Here is a 26,631-nt window from a genome sequence, read left to right as displayed (position 1 = left end):
AAAAAAAATTAAAAAGTTGGAGGAGATACAGAATTTGTAACAACAAATCAAAGATGTTCAAATACATCTAAATCAATTCAAAGAGATGAAGGAAAATATGAGACAAAGGATATTTAGAAGACATTGGGTAAACAGTAAAAAAAAATTGAAAACATGAAAAGAAAAATAACAGAACTTATGGGAATGAAAGGCACAACAGAATAAATTTAAAACACATTAGAGGCATACAACAGAAGCTTTTTTTTTGTTTTTGCACGGGCAGGCACTGGGAATTAAACCCAGATCTCCAGCAACAACAGAAAATTTTAACTGGCAGAAGACAGGATTGGTGAACTAAAAAACAAGATATTAGACAGAAGAACAGATAGAAAAGAATGGAAAAAACTGAACAGGGTATCAGGGAATTGATGACTGCAGGAAATGTACAAACATAGGTATGATGGGTGTTCCATGAGTAGAAGAGGAGGGAAAAAGGGCAGAAAGAATACTTGAGGACATGAAGATCTAACACTTCCCAAATCTTATGAAAGACTTACACATACATGTCCAAGAAGCATAACATATTCAAACAGAATAAATCTTCATAGACCTATTCCAAGACAAATGTCAAATGCCAATGATAAAGAGAAAATTCTGAAAGCAGCAAAAGAAAAGCAATTTTTCACATACAAAGGATGATCAATAAGATTAAATATTGATTTCTCACCACAAACCATGGAGGCAAGAAGTATAGGTACTATATATCAAGGTATTGAGACAGAAAAACTGCCAGCCAAGAATTCTTTATCTGACAAGAATTTCCTTCAAAAATGAGGGAGAGTTTAAAATGGTCAGAGAAAAACAGAAACAGAGAATCTGCCAGCAAGAGCCCTCTTCTACAGGAAATATTAAAGGTAGTTTTGCAGGCCAAAAGGAAAAGACAGGAGAAAGTGGCTTGGAGAATGCAGAAATAAAACTATCAGTAAGGGTAACTGCAAGAATAAAGAATATGATACAACATATAAAAGTCAAAGGATAAAATGACTGAAGTACTGGCCTTGCAGTAATAATACTGAGTATTAATGGATTAAACTCCCCAACTAAAAGATTGACAGAATGGATAAAAATATATGATCCATCTATATGCTAGCTACAAAAGACCTACCTTAGCCTCAAAGAACATATGTAGGTTGAAACAAAAAGGTTGGAAAAAGATATTTCACACAAACAGTAACCAAAAAAGGGCTGCAATAAAGTCCCCTTCGGGGAATGGTGAGAAAGGGGAAAATTCAACTTCCCCAAGTTGAATTCTTGATATTCTCACATGCAGCACAGACAACCAAAGCTATAGGCTGAGCCCCCAGTCTTGGTGTTTGTTCATCTGAAACTTAACCCCATAAAAGATAGGTCAAGCCTACTTAAAATTAGGCATAAGAGTCACCCCCAAGAGAACCTCTTTTGTTGCTCAGATGTGGCCTCTCTCTCCAGCCAACACAATAAGCAAACTCACCACCTTCCCCCTCACTACATGGGACATGACTCCTAGGGGTATGGCCCCTCCTGGCAACATGGGAAAGAAATTCTAGAATGAGCTGAGACTCAGCATCAAGGGATTGAGAAAACCCCTAGAATGAGTTGAGACTCAGCATCAAGGGATTGAGAAAATCTTCTCAACCAAAAGGGGGAAGAGTGAAATGAGGCAAAATAAAGTGTCATGGCTGAGAGATTCCAAACAAAGTTGAGCTGTTATCCTGGAGGTTATTCTTACACATTAAATAGATATCACCTTGTTAGTCAAGATGTAATGGAGAGGCTGCCTGAAAATGTAGAGCTGTGTTCCTGTAGCCATGTTCTTGAAGATGATTGTATAATGATATAGCTGTCACAATGTGACTGTGTGATTGTGAAAACTTTGTGTCTGATGCTCCTTTTATCTACCTTATCAACAGATGAGTAAAACATATGGAATAAAAATAAATAATAGGGGGAACAAATGTTAAAATAAATTTAGATTGAAATGTTAGTGATCAATGAAAGAGAGGGGCAAGGGGTATGGTATTTATGAATTTTTTTTCTGTTTTCATTTTATTTCTTTTTCTGAATAGATGCAAATGTTCCAAGAAATGATCATGATGATGAATATGCAACTATGTGATGATATTGTGAATTACTGATTATATACGTAGAACGGAATGATTAAAAAAAAGGGCTGCAATAGATATACCAATGTTGGACAAAATAAACCTTAAAAGCAAAACTGTCACAAGACAAAGGACACTATATATTAATAAAAGGGGCAATTCACCAAGAAGAAATAACAACTATAAATAATTGTACATCTAACCACAGTACCCAAAATACATGAGGCAAATATGGGCAAAACTGAACAGAGAAGCAGACACATCTACAATAATAGTTGGAGACTATGGACCACAGTTAACAGTAATATTATAATATTCTCTAAATATAAATAAATCTATAGAGACAGAATTAGATCAGAGGTTATATAGGGCTGCGGAAGTATAAAGGGATTGAGAGGTGACAGTTATAGGGTATGGGGTTTTTCTTTTGGAGTAATGAAATTTTCTAAAATTGATTGTGGTGAGGAATGCACAACTCTGTGATTATACTAAAAGTCACTGATGTACACCTTGGATGAATTATATAATACGTGAATATATCTCAATGAAACAGCTTAAATTAAAAAAAAAACTCATTCTAATCATAAGTATTGCCTTTTCTTGTTTTCGTTTTTAAGGTATTCCATAGATCTTTTTATTTGATAACTCTATATAAGACAGAAGCAAATGTAAAGGAGTGTTTATTTAGAACACCTCTTCCATTTTTCCTTTCATCCATAAAGTATTTCTCTGGTTATCTTCACTTCCTTCTGATTCCTGGATATACTGTAAATTTTTCTTCTAGCTTTAGGTCAAATAAATAAACAAGAAGGATTTATAGAAGATGGCTTTCTATTTTCTATCAAATTGCTCATCCTAAAACAGGGCAACATGGCATTGTATTTTAGAATCTGTCTGATTTGCTTTTTATAACTATAAAGAATGTAAGTGAAAATGAACTATTTTCTTGGGAAAATATAATATAAAATCTGTATTACCTTTATATGAAGGTAAAACTATATGCCTCCTGAAATATAGGAGCTTTAGATGTTAAGAGTCTAATGCACTCTGCTATACAAAAGTTGGATGTATTTTGTGCCTTTCTTTTGGTTTGGTACATGGCAAAAACAAATTTAAGCAAGTAGTATGTGGCACTAGGGATACAAACCTAAATAAACTACTTATCTGGTTTTGAAGAGCTCGGAAGAGGTAAAATAAATAAATTATACTATAATACAGTGTTCAACAGGGTAAAGAAGTACAACATGCTCTAAGAGCACAAATAACAGAGGAGCTAGTTCTGTCCAGAGGAATCAGGGAAGACTTCAAAGGAAGAAATATTTCAGTAGGCTCTTCAGAGTGTATGGGACTTGTTATGGCTTTTAAAAAATTGGTTTATTGGTAAAACTAAATCACGTGCATTAAGAAGTAATTATGAGTATTTATGACCTTACTTGCAGGCAATCAGATACCAATTACATTACAATTAAATTTGGGTATATGCAACCAAGACGCAAATACAAAAATGATCCTTCCAGCACAGTTAATAAAATGTGTAATTTAATTACCAGCAGTATGCTTCCTTGGAGTAGTCCGAATGGAGTATTCAAAATCAGGTACTGCTCTGCTACTCAAATGAAGGTGGTAATTTCTTGCTTCATCCAGTAAATCTCTACACTTTAGATTTTGCTTGACAATCTGTTCTTTTGCCACAACACCCATAAGAAAATCAACTGGCAACAATGGCAGACGAACCTAAGATCATAAATAGCAGTGAATATGAAATTTAAGTTGTAACTGGATGGCTCATTCTCCATTGTCACTGCAGTTATGCTTTTTTTTAGAATTCACTTACTTCATAAAGCATTCCTAGCATATAAATGAAATTCAATATACCTAGTTCTGAAGCAATTTCCAGTTGCGTTCTGCACTAATGAAATCAAACTATATGTTAAATGTATTCTCTCCTGTTAAATCCAGAATTAAATGGTTTGACTAGATAAAATAATTCATATTTTCAATCACATTATATACTCTATTTAAAAAATGGGACTGGCATAATCGCAAGGCAATTTTACTGCTAAAGGCACAATTAAAATGAAATTGCTGTGCTTTCTTCTTTTTCCTTTTAAGGCTAAGATTGAATACTTCTTACTTAGACAAATAAATATTTCTATATGAAACAAATTAAGTGTGGTTTTCTTCAAATCAAGTATCTTGGAAGGTTATATACTAACTCAATGATGCATATCCCCTCTTTTCAGTAGAGATACTCACCATTCTTCTCTTAAAGAAACATTGCTTATCTAGATTAGAGCAATGATCAAATCAGGCAATACCCTTGAGTTAAGACTACAAACATACACACAAATAAGACAGAGCTGAAAGTTAATTGTTTTTATTTTTAGCTGACAAACTATTTTCAAAGAAATTCTGAGAAAAGGTCTAAAAGTGTTCTGAAGTTCAATACTCATTGGAATGCATAAATATTGCTAGATGGACTTGTATAAAATATCACTCTCATTATAATCACACTTTGAATAGATTTATTTCATCTGCCTAGGAATATCTAAAACAGAAATATTGGTAATTATAAACATTTTCATTATAATTTTGGTTATAATTAATATTTAATTAATATTTGTTAAAAATGTTCATGTTACTGAGAAATTTTATATTCTAAAATAATTTATATAATTACTAACACCAAGTGCTTCTATTATGTAAAGCACTATGTAAAATGCATAAATAGAAGCATTTTACACTGAAAAAAAAACAAATTAGACCAATCCTCTGTAAGTAGCACTGTTTTACTTCTCAGGAATAAACAAATAGAGAAAGGAGGGAATGAAGGAGGAAAGGAGGAGGGAAGAGACAATGGGAGGGTAAGGGGATAGGAGAGGGATGGAAGAGGAAGTGTGGGAGTTGAGAGAAGGAGAGGAAGAGAAAAGACAAGACAAGACACAAGAACCAAAGGGCCTATTTATTATCTCCCTATCCAAGTAACCCCTGCTGACAGTAAAAAATAATAATGATAATAATAATAAAGAAACACATTATTGAGGGTAAAAAAGTCAAATTGTGAAAAAGGGAAGAAAATGGAAAGTGAAAGCCTCATTTCCCCTTTTTTGTCCTTCTCCCCAGAAGTAACTACTTCTATGACGTGATTATTCCAGAAGAAATTTATATTCATTAGGAATAAATACACTTTGATTAAAAAAATAATTCAGTAAAATTTAGAAAACTCACTATAAAATACTGATTAAAAATTTATATTAATTGGGCAGGCCATGGTGGCTCAGCAGGCAGAGTTCTCGCCTGCCATGCTGGTGACCTGGGTTCAATTCCTGGTACCTCCCCATGCAAAAAAAAAAAAAAAGATTATATTAATTTAGAGCTGTTTCCTCAGAACCTTTCTATTAGCATAAATAAAATACACATTATAAAGTTTCATTTTTCTATGAGATGGAAAAAATCAAAACGGTAACAGCTACCTGAAAGTATCTTGAATTATCTCAAAAGGATATTTTAAATATTCAGATTAGAAAGCAAAAGCTATTTTTATTCAAATGTGACAAATTCAGACTTATTTTAGTGAATGAACAGCAAAGTAAGAGTCAAAGCCGTTTGCATCACTGAATTACATCAATGGTTTCTATATTCCTTCTGATAATCTACATTTTTCTAATAAATGAAACTTGGTGATCTGCTTCCACATCATTTCAATTATATATACAATCTTTTTTCAACCCCTACCTGTGCAAGCGTTTCATCCAACCATTTGGAATGATGCTGAGGATTTGCAAGAAGCCACTTGATGGCAGCACTATACACCTGCTTTTCATTCTCAATATTTAAATCACTGGAGGACAAAAGCTTATGGAGATGCTGGGGTGATAGACTTACAAAGTCTTCACATTCCACAACTTCAGTAAAATGTTCACAGGCATACTGATCCGCCATGTCCATTAAGTCTATTCGATTGTGACTTTCTGCAAAAGCTCTTACTGCCAGGCAATTGGAGGGATGAAAATGTAATTTCATGTATTCACAACAAGCTCTAGCTACCAGTTCAACCTGCAGAATACAGGCGGCATACAAGAGAGGCTGAACATTGTCAACAGTCAAAGTGAGCCGAGAAGAATAGACAAACTTTACCAGGTCTTCTATTGCATCACCATCAAAATCTCTGATCTCAATAAGTGTTTGCTTGGCTTCAGCCATTTCAGAGAGAAACATGGCTCTGAAGTATGGAATAACACAAGCCAATACCAGTTTGTGACAAGAAATTAGCTTTGAGCCAACCTGTTTAAGAAAATAGAATTAGACTTAGCTTAAATTCAAAATTAGCTTCAGTTCAGCATTGAACATATGCTACAGCAAGGAAAGAAACCAAAACTATTATAAAAATTAAGTGTATCTGTTTTAACAATGCAATCCTTTGGTCCATTACTTTCAACGTATGCTAGTTTCTTAGGCAATTTTCTTCTTCCAAATTAGCCACTTATCTGTGATACATGTATCTATAATGTAGATTTCTTTATGATTGATCTCATATTTCAGAAGCATTTTGTGTATTAGGAAGATCAGTAGCAAACATCATGTAACACTTACTATATGCCACACAGTGTGCTTCATATATCACGTAGTACTTACTTTATGCCATGCAGTAAATGTGTTTCATATATTAAATTCAATTGTCCAACACACTTATGAGTGATTACTATATTATGGATATAGATGGGAAAATCTATAGATGGGAAAACTAAATAAATAAATCAATGTTTTAGTATTTACTACGAGCCCAACTGAAGTTTTTTCCATATTCTATTTAAATTATTTTGATACGCTTTATATAAAAGTAATAAAACACTAAAATTTCACCACCTCAATTTTTGAAAGATTAGACTGCTTCCAATAGTGTGCTATTAAAATGACAGAGCAGTGAACTTCTTTATAAGCTTTTTCTTACATTCTCCTTTATTTTCTAGGGATAAATTCCTATAAATAGAAATGCTGATTCAAAGGAGAGGTACAATTTGGATATATACTGCCAATTTGATCATTTCTAATCCAACTGCAATATTTATGTCACATTCTAGATGTTAACTTGAAGAAATATTTTACCATTCAGCTTGATGAGTGAAAATATTCATTGTTTCAGCTTATCTTTTACTAATAAGAATGAATTATTTCATAAATTTGGGGCTATTTGTGTTTCTCCATGTACCATGGATTTTTTTTCTTATATTTATTCATTTAGAGAATTAGGCATTTGTCATATATTTCAAACTTCTCTTTAAAAGTTTGCTTCTAAATTTTATTCTCCCATAGGTTTTTAAATTTTATTTTGTTATTTTTCACATGGGCAGGCACCAGGAACCGAACCCAGGTCTCCAGCATGGCAGGCAAGAATTCTGCTGCCCTCCCCCACGGATTTTTTATTAATATTCTTTATTATAACTTTATTAATTCAGACATGACCCAGTTTATAAAAACCTAAGCTGACCCAAACTATTCACCAGAGTCACTTAATTCATTCACTTTAAAATACTTATTTATATACATACAGATATATATCCTTTGCTGAAAACTTGAAAAACACAAATAGTTAAAAAGCGCCAGAAAACTCACACCTTATACGTGCCACCATAAACCTTTCTTTGAGAATTTTCTTCAGGCATATGTATTCATTCAGCAAAGATTTCCTAAGCACCTCCTTTGTGCTGGGCCCATGCTGGTGGTCCTTGGGCCACTATGATGTGGCTACCAGAATGAAGGGGAGGGGGACCCAGGTTCATAAACTTCCGTCAGATCTACTCAACTGAAACCAGGTCTGGGCAGCATAGGGTACACTGCTCAGAGGGGCCCAGCATGTAGGAGGTTCCCTGAGCTGGCACTCCGGAGCAGGGCCTTGAAGACACCTATAGTACTTTAACAGTTTTATGTTGTATACTTAACTATTTCCATTTGGATTTCTTTTTTTTGATTCTGAGCAAGACAAATATTTAATTTTATTCCTTTCAATATAGTAGCTATCCAGTTTTCCCAACACTCTCTGTTGACTAATCATTGAGTACAAGAATATCTATAGTAGTGTTTTAACAATTTTCATGTTTTCATATACAGTTTTTTATTTGAGATACTGCAGGTTTACAGAATATTCATTAGACTACTTAAAACAGACTACATATGTTAAATATAAGATAATTTCCTCCTTTATAATTTCTCTTTCAGAGATTATGTCTGCTTTCAAAAATCAGGCATTAAGTATTACATTTATAAGGGTTATAATGTTATCATTTTTATATCATGGAAATATATACTATTATAACATAATCCAAATATTTTGTTTCCCTGTAATCTTTCAGAGTACTTACCTGGTCAGGGAAGTTTTGACAGCAAATAATTATACCGCTGAGAATCGTGGAAATGTTTGTTAGAATCCTGTAAATATTTGTTTAAAAAAATCACATAGACATGTACTTTCAAAACAGAGAAGCTAGATAATATAAATGAGATTTATTCAGTGGTGACATCAAAAGATAATATAGGGGGCTACCCCCTTCTAGTAACCTCTACCAACCTCTTCGAGTAAAATTAATGATTATGAATTTAATAAGGACAATAACATTTTCTAAAACTACCTAGAGCATGAATAAAAGCATCTTCATAAATGTTATAATTGATCTATGACATACATCTAAACAATATGAGCACTAGGCAGCATTCCTTCAACACAATTTTTCCTCCCCCAAACTGCTGCCCTTAAGAAGCTTTGCTTGTATCTAAGTTTGGAGCTGCCAATGGGTATCTGTTTTAAAAATATATTTTTACTAACAAACATAACAATATATAGGTATACTTCAGAGATATTGCAGGTTCAGTTCCTGACCACTGTAATGACATGAATATCAAAATAAAGCAAGTCATACAAATTTTTTGCATATAAAAGTTGTGTTTACACTGTATTGCAGTCTAGTTTGCAACAGCATTACGTCTAAAAAACTGTACATACCTTAATTAAAAAATACTTTATTACTAAAAAATGCTAACCATAATCTAAGCCTTCAGAGAGTCATAATCATTTTGCTGGTGGAAGGTCTTGCCTCAAGGTTGATGGATGCTGACTAATCAGGGTAGTGGTCCCTGAAGGTTGGGGTGGCTGTGGCAATTTCTTAAAATAAGACAACAGTGAAATCTGCAGCATCAATAGACTCTTTCTTTTACAAAAGATTTCTCTGTAGCATGTGACGCTGTTCTATAGCATTTTCCCACAGAACTTCTTTTCAAATTGGAGTCAATCCTCTGAAGCCCTGCCACTGCTTTATCAACTAATTGATGTAATATTCCAAATCCTTTGTTGTCATTTCAACAATGTTCACAGCATCTTCACCAGGAATAGATTCCATCTCAAGAAAACACTTTCTTTGCTCATCCATAAGAATCAACTCCTCATCCATTACAGTTTTATCATAAGATTGCAGTAAATCATTCACAACTTCAGGGTCCACCTCTAATTTTAGTTCTCTTGCTATTTCCACTTTATCTGCAGTTACTTCCTCCATTGAAGTCTTGAACTCCTCAAAGTCATCCATGAGGGTTGGGATCAACTTCTTCCAAACTCCTGTTAATATTTATATTTTGACCTTGTACTATGAATCACAAATGTTCTTAATAGCCTCTAGAATGGGAAATAATTTCCAGAAAATTTCCAATTTACTTTGCCTAGACCCATCAGAGGAATCAATATCCATGGCTGCTATAGCCTTATGAAATGTATTTGTTAAATAATAAGACTTGAAGGCTGAAATTATTCTTAGATCAATGGACTCCAGAATGGATGTTTTGTTGGCAGGCACAAAAACGTTAATCTTGTTCTACATTTTTGTCAGAGATCTTGGATGACCAGGGGCATTGTCAATGAGCTGTAATATCTTGAACAGAATCTTTTCTCTAAGCAGTAGGTCTCAACAGCAAGCTTAAAATATTCAGTAAACCATGGTGTAAACAGATGTGCTATCATGCAGGCTTTGATGTTCCATTTATAGAGAGAGACCAAGCAGAGTAGAATTAGCATCATTCTTAAGTGCCCTAGGATTTTCAGAATAGTAAAGGAGCATTGGCTTCAACTTAGTCAGCATACCCTTGTCCTCTGAAGCTTGGAAGACAGGCACTGACTGCTTTCTAGCTATGAAAGTCCTAGATGGCATCTTCTTCCAAAACTGTATTAAGCCGTTTCATCTACATTGAAAATCTGTTGTTTAGTATAGCTACCTTCATCAATGATCCTAGCTAAATCTTCTGGATAACTTGCTACAGTTTCTACATCAGCATTGGTGGCTTCACTGTGCACTTTTATGTTATGGAAATGGCTTCTTTCCTTAAACCTCCCAGCCTTCACAGAACTGAAGAGAATTATGGCCCTGATCTGGATCAGGCTTTGGCTTTAAGTGAAGACTGTGGCTGTTGTGACCTATCCAGACCACTAAAACTTCCTCAATATCACAATAAGGCTGTCTTGCTTTCTTATCAATTGTGTGTTCACTGGAGCAGTGCTGCTAATTTCCTTCGAGACTTTTTCTTTGCATTCACAACCAGGATAACTGTTTGGTACAAGAGGCCTAGCTTTTGGTCTGTCTCAGCTTTTGACATATCTTCCTCACTAAGCTTAATTTAAATCTAATTTTAAATCTATTTAATCTAATTTAATCTAGCTTTTGATTTAAAGTGAGGAACTTAACTTCCTTTCACTTGAAAACTTAGATGTCACTGTAGGGTTATTAATTGGCCTAATTTCAATACTACTATGTTTCAGCGAGTAGGGGGGCCTGAGAACAGAGAGGGGGAATGGCAGGTTGGTCAAGCGATCAGAACACATACATTTATCTTTTAAGTTTTCTGTCTTACATAAGCATGGTTCATGATGCCCCAAAACAATTACAATAGTAACCTCGAAGATCACTGGCCACAGATAACCATCACAGATATAATTATACTGAAAAAGTATGAAATATTGAGATAATTACCAAAATATGACATAAAGTGAGCACATGCTATTGGAAAAACAGTACCAAGGGACTTGCAGATGTTGCCACACACCTTCAAGTTGTCAAAAACACAGTATCTGCAAAGCACAAAAAAGCAAAGCCCAGGTATGCCTGTATAAACATATCTTACTTCTGCCTGAAATAACCCCCAAATAATATATAATTTCTTATGTGAAGCATTTTATTACCTCTCAGACATAATTATACATTCTCTCCTGTGCTTTCTTAGAAATACCACAAAATTGGCAACCACAAAATACCACAAAATTGGCAATCACTAAACTGAATTATTGTTAGATGTACATTTACCTATTTTGGACTATACTTCAAATTTCCTCAAGGCACGTGCAGTATATTATTCCAAGGTATTTGTACTCTTCACGTACCTTAGAAAAATATCTGATAAGTGAAGTATTTGCTATTTTTAAAATAGGTGCTCACTGCGGAATTTAGAAATTTTATTGTTAAATCAGCAAAAACAGTTTTTGTGATAACTTTCTGAAATATTTGTATAAAAGCTCTAGTGAGGTGTTTCTCACTTATAAATTATTTCTCTTACTGCGTCAACTATATTTTAGTCTGCCACCACATATACTTCTGAAGTTTTCGTCAACCTACTGATTAAGTTACCCAACCAAAAAAAGTTGTATAAGAGTCTGGCTATTACTTTCCCTAAAATGGCTGGATCCTTATTTTTCACCCAAGAAAATTTATGTGCAATAACTTGTAAAAATTATTTTAAAACCCAATCATAAATTTTAAAGAAACTATAGTACTCAATTTAACTATTTTCCATGTATACATTGATATGCTGATCTGCTAACTTACTAAATTAAAATAAAACCTATTTTACATTTCTTTTATTATTTTTGCCAAAGCCAATGCAGGTCACTGAACTTCATACTAGGATTGAAAATCATAACAAAGACATGGGATTAAACATACACCATACAGATAAAAGAGCTTAAGTGTTTGCTCCCTCATCAAAATATATATATATATATGGCTAAATTTCATATGGAGCTAGTAAAACTATATATTGATCTTCTTCCCAATATTTTAGTACCTAGAAATACTTACAGACACTAAGAGCTTAAAGAAAGAAAACACGGGTCAGTTATGCACAGTGCAACACTACACTCCCGGACATTCTGGACCTGATATTCGAAACTTGTGCATTCATTTATGGACTTCAGCTGAGTGTGCCCAATCTGATTCTCTAAGTATGCCCTTGATCCGCACAACACGGTGAGTTCTAACAACCTGTTTTATCATAAGCAATATGCAAAATCTAAGATATCCCAAAGTAGCAAATCTCACATGGAAAATGCTCCAGGGAATGCCAATGAATTACCAAAAAAAGAATTAACATTACACTGAGATAAGAGTCATAAGAAAGCACTTTAAATATGTGATGGGAAAAATTTTGAACAGTCTCCTCCACATTGTTTTCTAATTTTCCCAATTTTATTAAAACTTTCATTTTAAGCAATACAATACTTATTATAAGACCATAGATGTAAAGTTGACTAAACCCTTTTTTATCCACATCTAAATAAACCCTACTCCACTATCAGGCACAGATAAACAATCTCATTTAACAGATAACAGAAATGAAGTAGAAGTTAAATTATCAGAAGAGGAACATACAATAAAACATTAGTTCAGGAATTATGGGAAGATGGTGGAATATGAAGCTTCAGGAATCAGTCCCTTAACCAGACAACTATTAAACAGGCAGTAACTGTCTGAATCAACTATTTCAAAACTCTAGAATAAAAATTTTTTAAAAAACCCGTTGAACTTCTAGAAACCTACAACCTCCAGATGGATCCCCAGACCAGAACTTAGAGGGGCCAGCCTCTCCAAAACATCACCTAGTTCCATCCCCCTATTCCATATTATCAATAGACCCTTCCAACCTGGAAAAGTTAAAATGGGCATAGTCCAAATACCCCTAAAGAGTAGGAGAAATATCAAAGGTGATGGTGGAGTTATACAGAAAAGCTAAGGTTTAACAAATGAGTATGATTGCTGAGTCATTATATTGATAGTCTCCAGTATCTTAGAATAGCTAGAAGTAAAAACCTAAAATTGTGTAATTGCAACCCATACCCAACTCTGAAATCTGTTCTACAACTAAACTGTTACGGTTTGCTTTGAAATTTATTGTTTTGTATATCCGTTATTTTTCACAAAAAAGAAAGTCAATTGTGATGAGTATTCTTATTTCTTTGCATCCTTTCCACCACTTATTTTCTGTTTAATAGCAGCCATTTTCATAGGTGTGAAATGATCTCACTATGGTTTTAATTTGCATTTCCCTGAGGGTTAATGATGTTGAGCATCTTTTCATGTACTTTCTGGCCATTTATGGATCTTCTTTGGAGAGATGTCTATTCAAGTCTTTTTAAATTGGGCTGTTTGTATTTTTGTTTAGTTGAACGGTTCCCTTATCTATTCTGAATAGTAAACCTTAATCAGACATGTAGTTTCCAAAAATGTTCCCCATTGCCTAGGTTGTCATTTTACTTTCATGATAAAGTACTTTGAGATCCAAAAGTTTAATTTTGACAATGTCCCATTTATCTATTTTTTATTTTGTTGCTTGTGCTTTGGGTGTAAAGTCTAAGAAACCACTCTCCAACACAGATCTCCTGAAGATGCCTCCCTATGTTTTTTTCTAGGAGTTTGATGGTTCTGTTCTTATATTTAGGTCTTTGACCCATTTTAAGTTGATTTTTGTATAAGGTGCAAGGTAGGGTTCCTTCTCTTTTTTTTGCAAATAGAGAGTTTTCCCAGCACCATTTGTTGAATAGAGCATTCTTTCTCAATTGAGTGGTCTTTGCTACCTTATCAAAAATAAGTTGGCCATAAATGTGAAGACTGATATCTGAGCTCTCAATTTTATTCCACTGATCTGTCTATCCTTGTGCCAGTACCATGCTGTTTTGATTACTGTGGCTCTGTAATAAATTTGAAGATTGAGAAGTGTGAGTCCTCCAACTTCATTCTTCTTTTTCAAAACGATTTTAGCTATTCTAGGCCCCTTACTCTTCCACATAAATTTGATGTTTGGCTTTCCATTTCTGCAAAGAAGGCTGTTGGACTTTTGACTGGGAGTGCATTGAGTGGATAAATTGCTTTCAGTAGGACAGACATTTTAATGATATTTAATCTTTCAATCCATGAACACGGAATGATCTTCCATTTAGTTAGGTCTTTGATTTCTTTAGCAGTTGGTCAACAACAATTTATTAATTTCACTAATAAGGACTATTTGTTGTTCTAGGATTCTAGAAGTTAAATAAACTGAGAAATAATGACCTTCAACATCTAATTAGTACAATTTTCTCTTATACTAACCTCTTCACTTACTCTCCCTCTATGTGCCTTTCTTTTCAGTAAAAAGAAAAAAAAAGTTGCGACTGAAATAATTTTGACTATAACAAATAAGTATAGCACCAAAAAATTCCCTACTGTGGTTTTAGAAACCCTCATTTTTGCACAATACAATGATGAGTTTGATAAAGTAAAAAAAAAAGCAGTCTCACCTTTAGTGTGACATCACAAAGTTCTCTGTTTTCATAAAATCGAAGGAGAGAACCATGAAAATCTTTCCAAGCTTCATTTGCCTCAAAGATAAAGAAATCTTCTCCATCACCATCACTAATTGAAGATCTAGTCTTTATTTGGTGGTGATGTTGCCTTTTACCCTTTGTCAAGTGATTCCTAGCTTGTTTTGCACTCACAGATTCTGAAGCCATTTGCAATATTCTTCTGTTAATAAAGCTCTCTTCACAAGCATCTCAATTGTTCTTTTTTTAAAGGGTGGGGTGAAGGCAGAAGATAGATGCAGCCCAAACTTCAGACAGCCTTCAAAACCCATTCAATTGCCATTGTCCAATTCACTGAGATAAAAAACAAACAACAAAACACACATAAAAACAAACCAAAAGAAAAAAGTAAATAAATTTACTAGTACCATATATATAAAAACAACCATTATCAATCATTACTGAAATCAAAAGGGGAAAAAAGGGAAGTAATTCTGTATTATGCTAAATATCATAAATTCACCTTAGCTAATTATTCTATATTAGTGAAGGAACTTCTTTAATCTAAATTGACAAGTCAACAGCACATGACTTTCAGAGGTGACATGTAGCATCTCAAGAGAGGCTATGAACTCAAAATTTAAAGTTTAGAGACTTTCTTCAGGGATGCATGAAATGGAAGGAAAATGGAAGGTTATTTTGATTAGATTGTTTATTGTGGATTCTTAAATTAAATCACAGTTTTAGCACTTACCAACTGTATGACCTTGGGCAAAGGATAATCTGCTTTAACTTCAGTAAATCCAAGTATTCTATAAAATGGAGTACCACTTATCTTACAGGAATATTTTGAGGAGTAGTAATAATGTATTGCCAGATACAGGCACTGCTACGTTGTTATAAAAGATCTCATTTTATTTTCACATAGCATTTATTAGCATTCAAGTATAAAATAAAACTTACCTCTATGAAAATATATGTGGTGGCTATCCACACCACGAAGAGTTCTATGCTATAATTCTGCTTTGATGTCAGAAACAAAGGATTTTAAATTAAAATGCCTGACTCCATCATTTACTGGCCATGTAATTTTTTTTTAGGTCCAGGAAAGTGTAATTTTTTGAAGGTTTTGCTAAACCTCAGTTTCTTCATCTATTAACAGGGATATCTAGCTATCTGAATGGACTGTCCTGAGAATTACTCAAATGCAATAATGGGTTTAGACATGCTTATAGAAATATAAAACATGCTGTGAATTATTAGCGTGGAAAGGTTTGCTTATTGTACAGTTTCAGAAAATGATAAATACCTTAATAAGAACATTATTTGCATTAAAATATTGAGCTATTTCTTTTTAATCTTATCAACTGTTCCCAGCTTTTGATAGGAACAAAAACAATGACTGTACAATTATAGATTATACTTATTAATGTCTTTTTAAAGATACTGTGGGGGACACATACAAAAGTGACTCCCACAATGAGTCATAACTTCATAATCTCTTCTGCTTGAGTGCAACTAGAACCTGTGACTTGCTTCTACCCAAAAAGAATATTACAAAGGTGATGAGATGTCAATCTCTCAATTATGAAATATTACATAAGATTCTGTGTAAGCAGACTGGAGTAAGAGGCTCAATTGGGGGCTTTAAATAAGAAAACTGCCATAGAGAGGACCATATGGCAGAGAACTGTGGCTAATTCCTAAGATCTGAGGGTGGCTTCTACCTGACAGCCAATAAGAAGCTAGGGCCTTCAGTCATAACTGCAAGTAAATGAATTCTGCCACACTCTGAATGAGCTTGGAAGCAAATTCTTCCTTAGTTGAGCCTCCATATATGCTCTCCATATGAAATCAGCCTGGTCATAGATTGTGAGACCTTGAGCAGAGGATCTAACTAAGCTGTGCCCAGATCCTTACCCCCAGAAACTGAGATAATACGTGTGTGTTGTTTTAAAATGCTAAAGTTGTGGAAATTTATTACACAGTGATACAAAACTACTACAGACACCTTCTTCCAGTTTCCAAATTTTATCTGAGCAAAGCATTTACAGATGTTTAGGGACTAATTACTCTAACATCTCTTTTAAGCTCACATTCCTGCTGCAAAAGCAACAGTGAACAGATAGGACAAATAGAAAATATGAGGGGTCAAAAGGCTTTTTCAGTAAAGGGCCAGATAATAAATACTTAAGGTTTTCTAGGCCATACAGTCTTGACATATATATTCAACTCTGTCATTGTAGCACAAAAGGACAATAGCCATGAGCACAGCTGTGTTCCAATAAACCTTTATTTACAATAAGAGATGAGTGAGATTTAACCCATCTAAGCAAGATGGCAGATTTCAATCCAACTATGCCAATAACCATGTTATAAATAAATGGTCTGAACACCCCAATTAAAAGGAGAAAATTGTGGAATACTACTTAGAAATAAAAAGGAATGGGTTATTGAAACATGCAACACCCTGAATCCATCTCAAGAAATCACACTGAATGAAAAAAAGTATTCTCAAAAGGTTATATATGGGCAGTGCAATGGTGGCTGAGTGGCAGAGTTCTCACCTGCCATTCCAGGGACCTGGGTTCGTTTCCTGGTGCCTGCCTATGTAAAAAAAAAAAAGTTATATACTGTATGATTAGTGGTTGCCAAAGGTTAGGGAAGGATAAGGGGAGTGGATGTGGCTATAGAAGGGTAGGTGCAGATATTCTTGTGATGGGACTTGGCAGTGGTGGTGGCTACATGAATCTAATAAAATTAGATTAAAAATTAGGTGTAATAAAATTACCAAGAATTAAATACATGCGTGCATACCCACACACAAATAAGTGCATGTAAAACATGTGAAACCTGATGAAGTCAATGAGTTGTATAATATCAATTTCCTGATTGTGTATTATCCTATATATCTATGCAAGATGTTACCATCAGGGGAAAATGGCTGAAGGATACACAAGAACTGTCTATTACTTCTTTTAACTGCAAATGGATTTACAATTACCTCAAATAAAGATTTTAGAAAAGAGGCAGAGACTGTTGGATTGGATTTAAAAAAAAAAAAAGCAAGACACAACTATGAGTTGCCTACAAGGAAAAACCCACTTAAAATATAATGACACAAATAGGTTAAAAGTAAAAAGAGGAAAAAAGATATACCACGCTAACAGTATTCAATAGAGAACTGAAGTGGCTAGACAGCACAGACTTCATAACAAAGAAAATTATCAATGATAAAAAGACATTACATATAATAAAAGGATCAATTCAACAAGAAGATAATCCTATATGTCTCTGCAACTAACAAAAGTGCTTCAAACCACAGGACGCAAAAACTGACAGACTAGAAAGAAGAAAAAGACAAATCCATAATTACAATTAAGAGATTTCAACTTTCCATTCTCTGTAATAGACAGAACTAGAGAATCATCGGTGTTATAAAAGAACAGATGATTATCTACCAACTGGATGTAACTGATATTTACAGAACACTCTCTCCCAACAACAGAAGACACATTTTTTTCAAGCGCACATGGAACTTTAACCAAGAGAGACCATATATGGGCCGATAAAAAACACTTAACAGATTTAAAAGAAATTACTCTGTACAAAGTATGCCTTCTGATCATTACGTAACTAAACTAGAAATAAGTAACAAAGAGGAAAATCTCAAAACATTCAGAAACTAAACAATGAATTTTAAAATAATCTATGGAGCAAACCAGAAGTATCAAGAATAATGAGAAAACATTTTGAACTGAACAAAAATGACAATGCAACATCAAAATGCATAGGATACACCAGAATATGTAAAAAATTCCTACAACTTAACAATAAAAAGACAAACAATTTAGGACAGTATGATGGTAGCCCAGTGGCAGAATTCTCACCTGCCATGCCAGAGGGGTTCAATTCCCAGTTACTGCCCATGCAAAAAAAGTTTAAAAAAAAAAAAAAGACAATTTAAAAAATAGGCAAAGGATTTCTCCAAAAACAACAGACGAATGGTCAATAAGAAAATGAAAAGAGGCTCAACATCACTGGCCATTAGAGAAATGGAAATCAAACTCACCATGAGTTCACACTTCACACAACTGGATGGTTTTTATTTTTTTTTAAATGTAACAAGTGTTGGCAAGGCTGCAGAGACACTGGGCCTTGTACACTGCTGGTGGGAATGTGCAGTCACTGTGAAAAAGTTTGGTGACTTCTCAAAAAGTTCAACATAGAATTACCACATAACCCAGAAATCCCACAGTTAGATATTTTCCCAAAAGAACTGAAATCAGGTACTCAAACGGATACTTAAACACCAACATTCACTGCAATATTATTCTCAATCGCCAAAAGGTGGAAACAACGCAAGAATCAACAGATGAAAAGGATAAACAAAATGTGGTATATCCATACAATAGAATATTATTCAGCCATAAAAAGGAATGAAGCTCTTAAACATGCTCTAACGTGGGTTAGCCTTCACAACATTATGCCAAGTGAAATAAGCCAGACACAAGAGGACAAATATTGTAGGATTCCACTTATATGAAACACTTAGAATGAGCAAATTCAGAAAGAGAAAGTAGATTCAAGCTTCCAGGGGCAGCAGAGAAGAGGGGGATGGAGGATAGAAGAGGGGATATGAGGAGTTACTACATAATGAATAGAGTTCCTATTTGGTATGATGAAAAAGTTTTGGTGGGGATGGTAGCACAGCATTGAGTATAATCATACCAGTGAATTGTATGCTCAAAATGGTTAAAATGGGTAACTCTGTGCTATATAAATGTTACCACAATGAAAATTTAAAAGCACATGTGGGAGACTTCCGGGAAGATGGCAGAGCAGAATGGAGTGAATTCTCTCCTGTTCAGTGGAACAAGATAGTGGACAGGGAGAAAATGACTGGGACTACAGTCATGGGATATGAGTAAACAGAGGGTCTTCTCTAGGGTGTTTTGGGGAGGAAAGCAGTGGTGGGGGATCTGGCCAGGGAAAGAGGGGTCGATTGACCATAATATCCACCAGGGGCAGGGTGTGGCCTGATGGGAGGTATGGATTGGAAAGGAATGACTATGTCTCTGCTCTCAACTGCCCCAGCTGCTGGTTGAGGAAAACTCCACAGCAGCTCTGTAGTCAACAGCTCCCATTGGGACCCTGTAGGTAGATCACAATCATCTACCACAGGGTCTTCAGGAGCCAGAAGCAATGAACAGGCCGGGTGCCAGGAATAGCTAGCCTTGCAGGCACAGTCTCTGAGGAAAATGCCAGACACCAGGCACTGGTCAGTTCCCCAGTCCCATGGGCTAGGACCAGCTGTTAGGCCACTGTGGGCCAGGAGCAGACCCTGCCTTGCATATCCATCTTTCAGCAGCACTGCAGTCCACAAGGGGCAGACCTGAGGGAGGAGGTGCCTTTGGATCACCACCTGCTGGTGAGAAGCAGTAAGTGCAGGCCAGCCGCTGCAATCAGGGAGTAGGGAGTCTGAGGGGAAGAAGCGACTCAGGATAGCAACCTAATGGGGAGAAGAGGTAAGTGCAGGCAGGCTAACTCCCTATCTGTCTGGGTTTTTATTTTTTTCCTAATATTTTCTTTTTCCCATTTAAAAAAAATATATATTTTTATTAATATTGTTTTTAAATTTTTCTTTCCTATTTTATATACATTTTTTATTACTCTATTTTATTCCATTCCTTTATTTTTCTCAAATTTTCTCTCCCTTTGGTGGGCACCTGACTGAATTCATTTCCAATATATCTTGGGGTGTTTCCTTCTGACTTTAGGGTCCATGACTGTTGAGGTGTGTTTCGTTGCTCTTGTTTCATATTTTTATTATATTCTTATATTCTTATTCTTATTATTTTCTCTTTTCTGGCAGAGCATAGGCCAGAAATCAAGCCTGGGGCTCCCAGGTGATGGGCAGCCATTCTACCACTGAAGTACCCATGAAGCGCCCCAGCCCAGCTTTTAATAGACACTCAAGTTGAACTGTATTCCCTACATGAGATCCTGGTGTTGGTTTGGCAGGGAATAACTGACAAACCAAGAGCAAAAGGAAACCTTTAATGCAAAACCAAGTAAATAAAAAACTTTAAACAAGTGAAGGAAACCAACTTGGAAAATAACCTTGTTAAGATAATCAAATGCCCCAAACACAACAGAAAATGACAAAGCACATGAAGATCCAAGCAGAAATGGCCCAGCCAAATGACCAAATCAAAACTCCAGAGGTGATACAGAACATGGAACAACTACTCAAGGATATTTATAAAGAAATAAAGGATAGGGGTCGCTGGTAGTTCAGTGGTTAGAATGTCCACCTTCCGTGAGGGAGACACAGATTCGATTCCCGACCATGCACCCAAAAAATAAATAAAAAAATAAAAATTAAAAGATAAAGGATAGTAGTAAGACATTAGAAAAGCATAAAGAAGAATGTGAGAGATTAAATAGAAAAATGGCAGATCACACAGAAATGAAAGATACAGTTGACCAAATGAGAAATATACTAGGGACACACAACAACAGATTCAAAGAAGTAGAAGGAAGAACAAGTGAGCTAGAAGACAGAAAAATTGAACTAGAATGCACAAAAGAACAAATGGCAAGAAAGATGGAAAAAATAGAACTGGATCTTAGGGAAATGATAGACAACAGGAGGTGCACAAATACAAAAATCACTGGAGAAGAGAAAAGGACTGGGAAAATTAGTTGAAGATATAACTGGAGAAATCTTCCCAACCCTTATAAAAGACATAAAGACACAAATCAAAGAGGCCCAACAAACTTCAAATAGAATAAATGTGACTAGGCCTACTCTATGACAGATACAAATCAAACTGTCAAATGTTGAAAAGAAACAGAAAGTCCTGAAACAGCACAAGAAAAGCGATCTACTAAATGCAAGGGAAAACCCATAAGACTGACTTTGGACGACTCAACAGGCACCATGGAAGCAAGAAAGCAGTGGTATGATATATTTAAGATACTGAATGAGAAAAGCTTTCAGCCAAGAATTCTTTATCCAACCAAATTATCCTTCAAAATAGAGGGAGAGAGTAAAATCTTCAAAGGCAAAGACTGAGAGAACTAGTCAACAAGAGATCTACCCTACAAAAAATATTAAAGGCAGTCTTGTCAGCTGAAAAAATAAAGACAGGAGAGGGAAGTCTAGAGGAGGACACAGAATTGAATACCAGCAATGGTAATTTAAAGGAAAAAAAAGAGAGAGAAGGAAAAGAAGATAAAGATCCGACAAATTAAAAACTAAAGGATAAGACGGTAGATTCAAGAACTGCTTTCACAGTAATTACTTTGAACGTTAAAAATGGACTAAACTCACCAATTAAAAGATATAGACTGGCTGAATAGATTAAAAAATATAATCTATCTATATGCTGTTTACAAGAGACATTTTAGACCCAAGGACAGAATTAGATCAGAAGTGACAGAATGGAAAAAGATCTTTTATGCAAGTTGCAACCAAAAGAAAGTAGGAGTAGCTATATTAACATTAGAAAAAATAGACTTTAAATGCAAAGACATTACAAGAGACAAAGAAGAACACTAAACAGTAACACAAAGAATAATTCACAAAGAAGAATAAACTATCATAAATGTTACACTCCCAATCAAGGAGCTCCAAAGTACATGAGGCAAACATTGGCAAAATTGAAGGGAGCTACAGACGTTTCAACAGTAATTGTGGGAGACTCCAATACATCACTCTCTACTATACATAGAACAATCACATAGAGGAATAACAAGGAATTGTTTAGAGAACCTAAACAATGTTTAGAGAATTGTTAGAGAACCTAAACAATGGGATAAATGTATTAGATCTAATAGACATATATAGATCATGACACCCCAAAACACTAGAAATACATGCTTCTCTAGCACACATGGAACATTCCCCAGAACAGATCATATACTGAGACATAAACTGAGTTTTTACAAATTTAATAAGATTAAAATTATGCAAAGCACTTTCTCTGACAACAGAATAAAGCTGGAAATTAATAATCAACAAAGAACCAGAGCTTTCCCAAATACATGGAGACTAAACAACACACTCTTAAATGATCAGTGGGTCAAGGAAGAAATTTCTAGAGAAAGTGGTAAACATCTGGAGATGAATGTGAATACCACATACCAAAACTTACAGCATGAGGCAAAGAGAGTGCTGAGAGGGAAATTTATTGCCCTAAATGTCTATATTAAAAAAAGAAGAAAGAGCAAAAATCAAGGACTTAATTGGTCACCTGGAGAAACTAGAGTAACAACAACAAACTAACCCCCAAAGTAAACAGAAGAAGAGAAATAAAGATTAAAGCAGAATTAAATGAATTGGAGAACAAAAGAATAGAAAGAATCAATAAAACCAAAAGTTGGTTCTTTGAGAAAAATCAATAAAATTGATGGATCCCTAGGTAGGTGACAAAGATAAAAAGAGAGAAGATGCAATTTAAAAAAAAAAAACTGAAATGAGAGGGGGGATTGTTACCATGGATACTGAAGAAATAAAAACAATTGAAAAGGATACCATGAACAAGTATACACCAACAAACTAGACAACTTAGAGGAAATGGACAAATTCCTAGAAACACACGAACAAGTTACACTGATTTGAGAAGAAACAGAAGATCTCAACAAACCAGTCACAAGTAAAGAGATTCAATCAGTCCTCAAAAATCTTCCTACAAAGAAAAGCCCAGGGCCAGATGACTTCACAGGGGAATTTTTTTTTTTTTTTTTGCATGGGAGGCACGGGGAAACGAACCCGGGTCTCCAGCATGGCAGACCAGAACTCCACCTGCTGAGCCACCGTGGCCCGCCCTTCACAGGGGAATTTTATCAAACATTTCAAAAAGAACACCAATCCTGCACAAACTCTTCCAGAAAACTGAGGAAAGAGAAACACTACCCGTGCTGGTTTGAAAGTATTATGTACCCCAGAAAAGCCATGTTTTAATCTTTATTCAATCTTGTAGAAGGCAGCTGTTCTTTTAATCCTAATTCAATATTGTGGGACAGACAATTATGATTAGATTATCCCATGGAGCTGTGGCTGCGCCAATTTCAGGTGGGTCTTGATTAGTTTACTGGAATCCTTTAAAAGAGAAGACATTTTGGAGAGTGTCAGAAAGGACAGAGCTGACAGAGAGAGAGCTGACAAGAACTTCAAAGCAGAGTTGACAAAAGATGCCAAACTTGGAAAACAGAGACACTGATGTTTGGAGCCCAGCAGATGTTGCTATGAAATGTTAAGCAAGCCAAAACCTGGAGAAAACAAGGGAAGCCAAGAGATGAAGGCCAGTCCCAGAGAAGCAAAGTAAGGAAACCCCACCAAGAACAGAGACTGGAAGCAACAGAGCCCAGGAGCAAGGGAGCAGCAGATGCCAGCCAACTGACTACCCGGCTGACAGAGGTGTTTCTGACCCCCTTTGTCTACCTTGAATTAAGGTATCTTTCCCTGGATGCCTTAGTTTGGACCTTTTTATAGGCTTATACTGTAAACTTGTAACTTATTAAATTCCCTTTTTTTAAAAGCCATTCCATGTCTGGTATATCATATTCTGGCAGCTTGCAAACTAACACACTACCTAACTCATTTTATGAAGCTAACATCACTCTAATACCAAAACCGGGTAAAGTACTACAAGAAAGGGAAAGTACACGCCAATCTCCCTAATAAAGACAGATGCAAAAATTCTCAACAAAATACTAGCAAATTGAATCCAAAGACACATTAAAAGAATTATATGCCATGACCAAGTTGGGTTTATATCAGGAATGCAAGGGTGATTCAACACAAGAAAATCAATCTAACAAAGCACATTAACAAATCAAAGGGAAAAATCACATAATCATCTCGATCGATGCTGAAAAAGCATTCAACAAAATTCAGCACCCTTTTTGATAAAAACGCTTCAAAAGGTAGGAATGAAAGGTAACTTCCTCAATATGATAAAGGGCATGTATGAAAAACCCATGGTCAGCATCACACTCAATGGTGAGAGACTGAAAGCCTTTCCCCTAAGATTGGGAATGAACCAAGGATACCCTCTGTCACCACTATTGTTCAACACTGTATTGTAAGTTCTAGCTAGAGCAATCTGGCAGGGAAGCAAAGGCACCCAAATCAGAAAGGAAGAAGTAAAACTTTCTTTATTTGCAGATGACATGATACTATACTTGGAAAATCCTGACAGATCTATGAGAAAGCTTCTTGAGCTAATAAATTCAGCAAAGTGGCGGGATATAAGATTAATGTGCAAATATCAGTAATGTTTCTATATACAAGCAATGACCTGAGGAGACAAGAAAAAGGTCCATTCAAAATAGCAACTAAAAGAATCAAGCATCAGCTCAAAAACTTTCTATAGCAAAATCTCTTGAAATAGTGTGTTCAAAGAATACAATCTCCCCCAAATTAAAAATTCTTACTGATTACATATGTAGATTGATATGATCATAAGAGTGTTTGCATTTGGTGTTTTTTGGTATTTTTTAAAAAAAATTTTAAATGAATAAAAAATAAAAAATTCTATTATATATAGTAGAATAGGAAAACAAGAGTGGGTAAGGAATATCTACCCTCAAATAGTCCACTCTGCTTAAGGAGCTTATCAAATCTTGGATTTTATAAAGACTGTATATTAGTATCAATTAAAAGTATATTAAAAATATATAATTAAGATTCTGTATCTTAAAGAAAAAATATTGTTCTCTCCCTTGTCCAAATATATTAAGAGATTTTAAAATATCAGAAAAAGAGAGATGGGTCACAGAAGTTTGTTTCTATCACACCCTGGAATGTCATGACACTGAAGCAGAGTCAGGAAGGTGAGGCAATTTTTCAGCACCCCTAAGTACCAGTGAGGTCATATCAACAAAATAGGAAGTTCTAAATAAAAAGCACTTCAAAGGAAACCAGATAGGTTTTATTGCTTCAATGTAGCAAATATGTAACAAAACTGATGTTTTTATAAGAAAACACAACTTACAGTGAATTACAGAAAGCAGGATAGCAAAAGCATAAAGCTATCACTATGCTAAGCCAGTCTACTTTAAAGTCTCTTTTTCTGTAACTTCTTTGCATTTGTTGACTCTATCACATTTTAGGGTATGATATTAATATTACGACACCACATTATTCTGTATTATCCTCATAACTAAGCTCTTCTGCAGGTAAACAATAACTCTTTTGTACTACACATTAATCTGAAGAGTACGAAGAAGAAAAACTCCCAATGGCACTTTGAAAGATCCTCCTAAAAAACTCAATACTATAATATAGTTTGTTGCTGCAGTACCTACTGGAGGCAGCAAGTGTTACTATAAGCATTATTGGAAATAACTTTAGTTAGATGAAGAGTTCAGATAATACAAAATATTACATTTGATGGCAATATCTGTTTAAGTTTAAAGCTATATCTGAAAGCTGATTATCATTTGTACATATTTATGAAAATTAACTCAAATACATTTTTAGAAATAACAATATGATAAATTCTACCTCATGCTCAAACAGAGCAAAACCTGACTGCTTGTAATTCTGCCATTTCACACTTCTCTGCCTCTACTTAGGATAGCCTATCTTTTTAAAATGCACTTCACCACTACCTATCTTATCAGCTGTTGCTGATCTTTTAAGATTCAGCTACTCAAGGCCATTCCTGAAAATCTTTATATATCACTGGACATTGATATACTTCCTCTGTTCTCCCATGATAATGTGAGCATATATTTTTCATTGCATTTATCATCAAGTAGAGTACCCCATACTCAACTTTTGGTCAAATTCATAATACTTGTAATAATTGCCTTTTCACTATTGGTCTTCAATGTAACTCTATATAAGCCCCTTATATAAAGATCGAATGTTGAACACAATACATATCGCACTGAGTTACTTAAAAATAT

At 34.9% G+C, this 26,631-nt stretch overlaps 1 protein-coding gene across 6 annotated transcripts in view; it reads right to left on the bottom strand.

The window, feature by feature from the left end:
* The window catches only part of KLHL8 (kelch like family member 8), a 78,311-nt gene that overhangs the window by 42,763 nt on the left and 8,917 nt on the right, over positions 1 to 26,631 (bottom strand). For 4 of the 6 annotated variants that reach the window (XM_077142902.1, XM_077142901.1, XM_077142905.1 and 1 more), the window contains 3 exons: positions 14,704 to 15,060; positions 5,856 to 6,404; positions 3,668 to 3,854 (listed from right to left, as the gene is read on the bottom strand). In XM_077142902.1, coding sequence (XP_076999017.1) covers positions 3,668 to 3,854; positions 5,856 to 6,404; positions 14,704 to 14,916 — 949 coding nt within the window. In that variant the 5' untranslated portion in view covers positions 14,917 to 15,060. Of the gene's footprint in view, positions 1 to 3,667; positions 3,855 to 5,855; positions 6,405 to 14,703; positions 15,061 to 17,273; positions 17,314 to 26,631 lie in introns of all 6 variants that reach the window. The other 2 variants (XM_077142903.1, XM_077142907.1) reach the window with 2 other exon arrangements.

The sequence above is a fragment of the Tamandua tetradactyla genome, chromosome 24, assembly GCF_023851605.1.
Source record: "Tamandua tetradactyla isolate mTamTet1 chromosome 24, mTamTet1.pri, whole genome shotgun sequence".
NCBI classification, from domain to species: domain Eukaryota; kingdom Metazoa; phylum Chordata; class Mammalia; order Pilosa; family Myrmecophagidae; genus Tamandua; species Tamandua tetradactyla.
The sequence above is the reverse complement of the archived record's forward strand: the minus strand, read 5'-3'. Positions and strand labels throughout refer to the sequence as shown.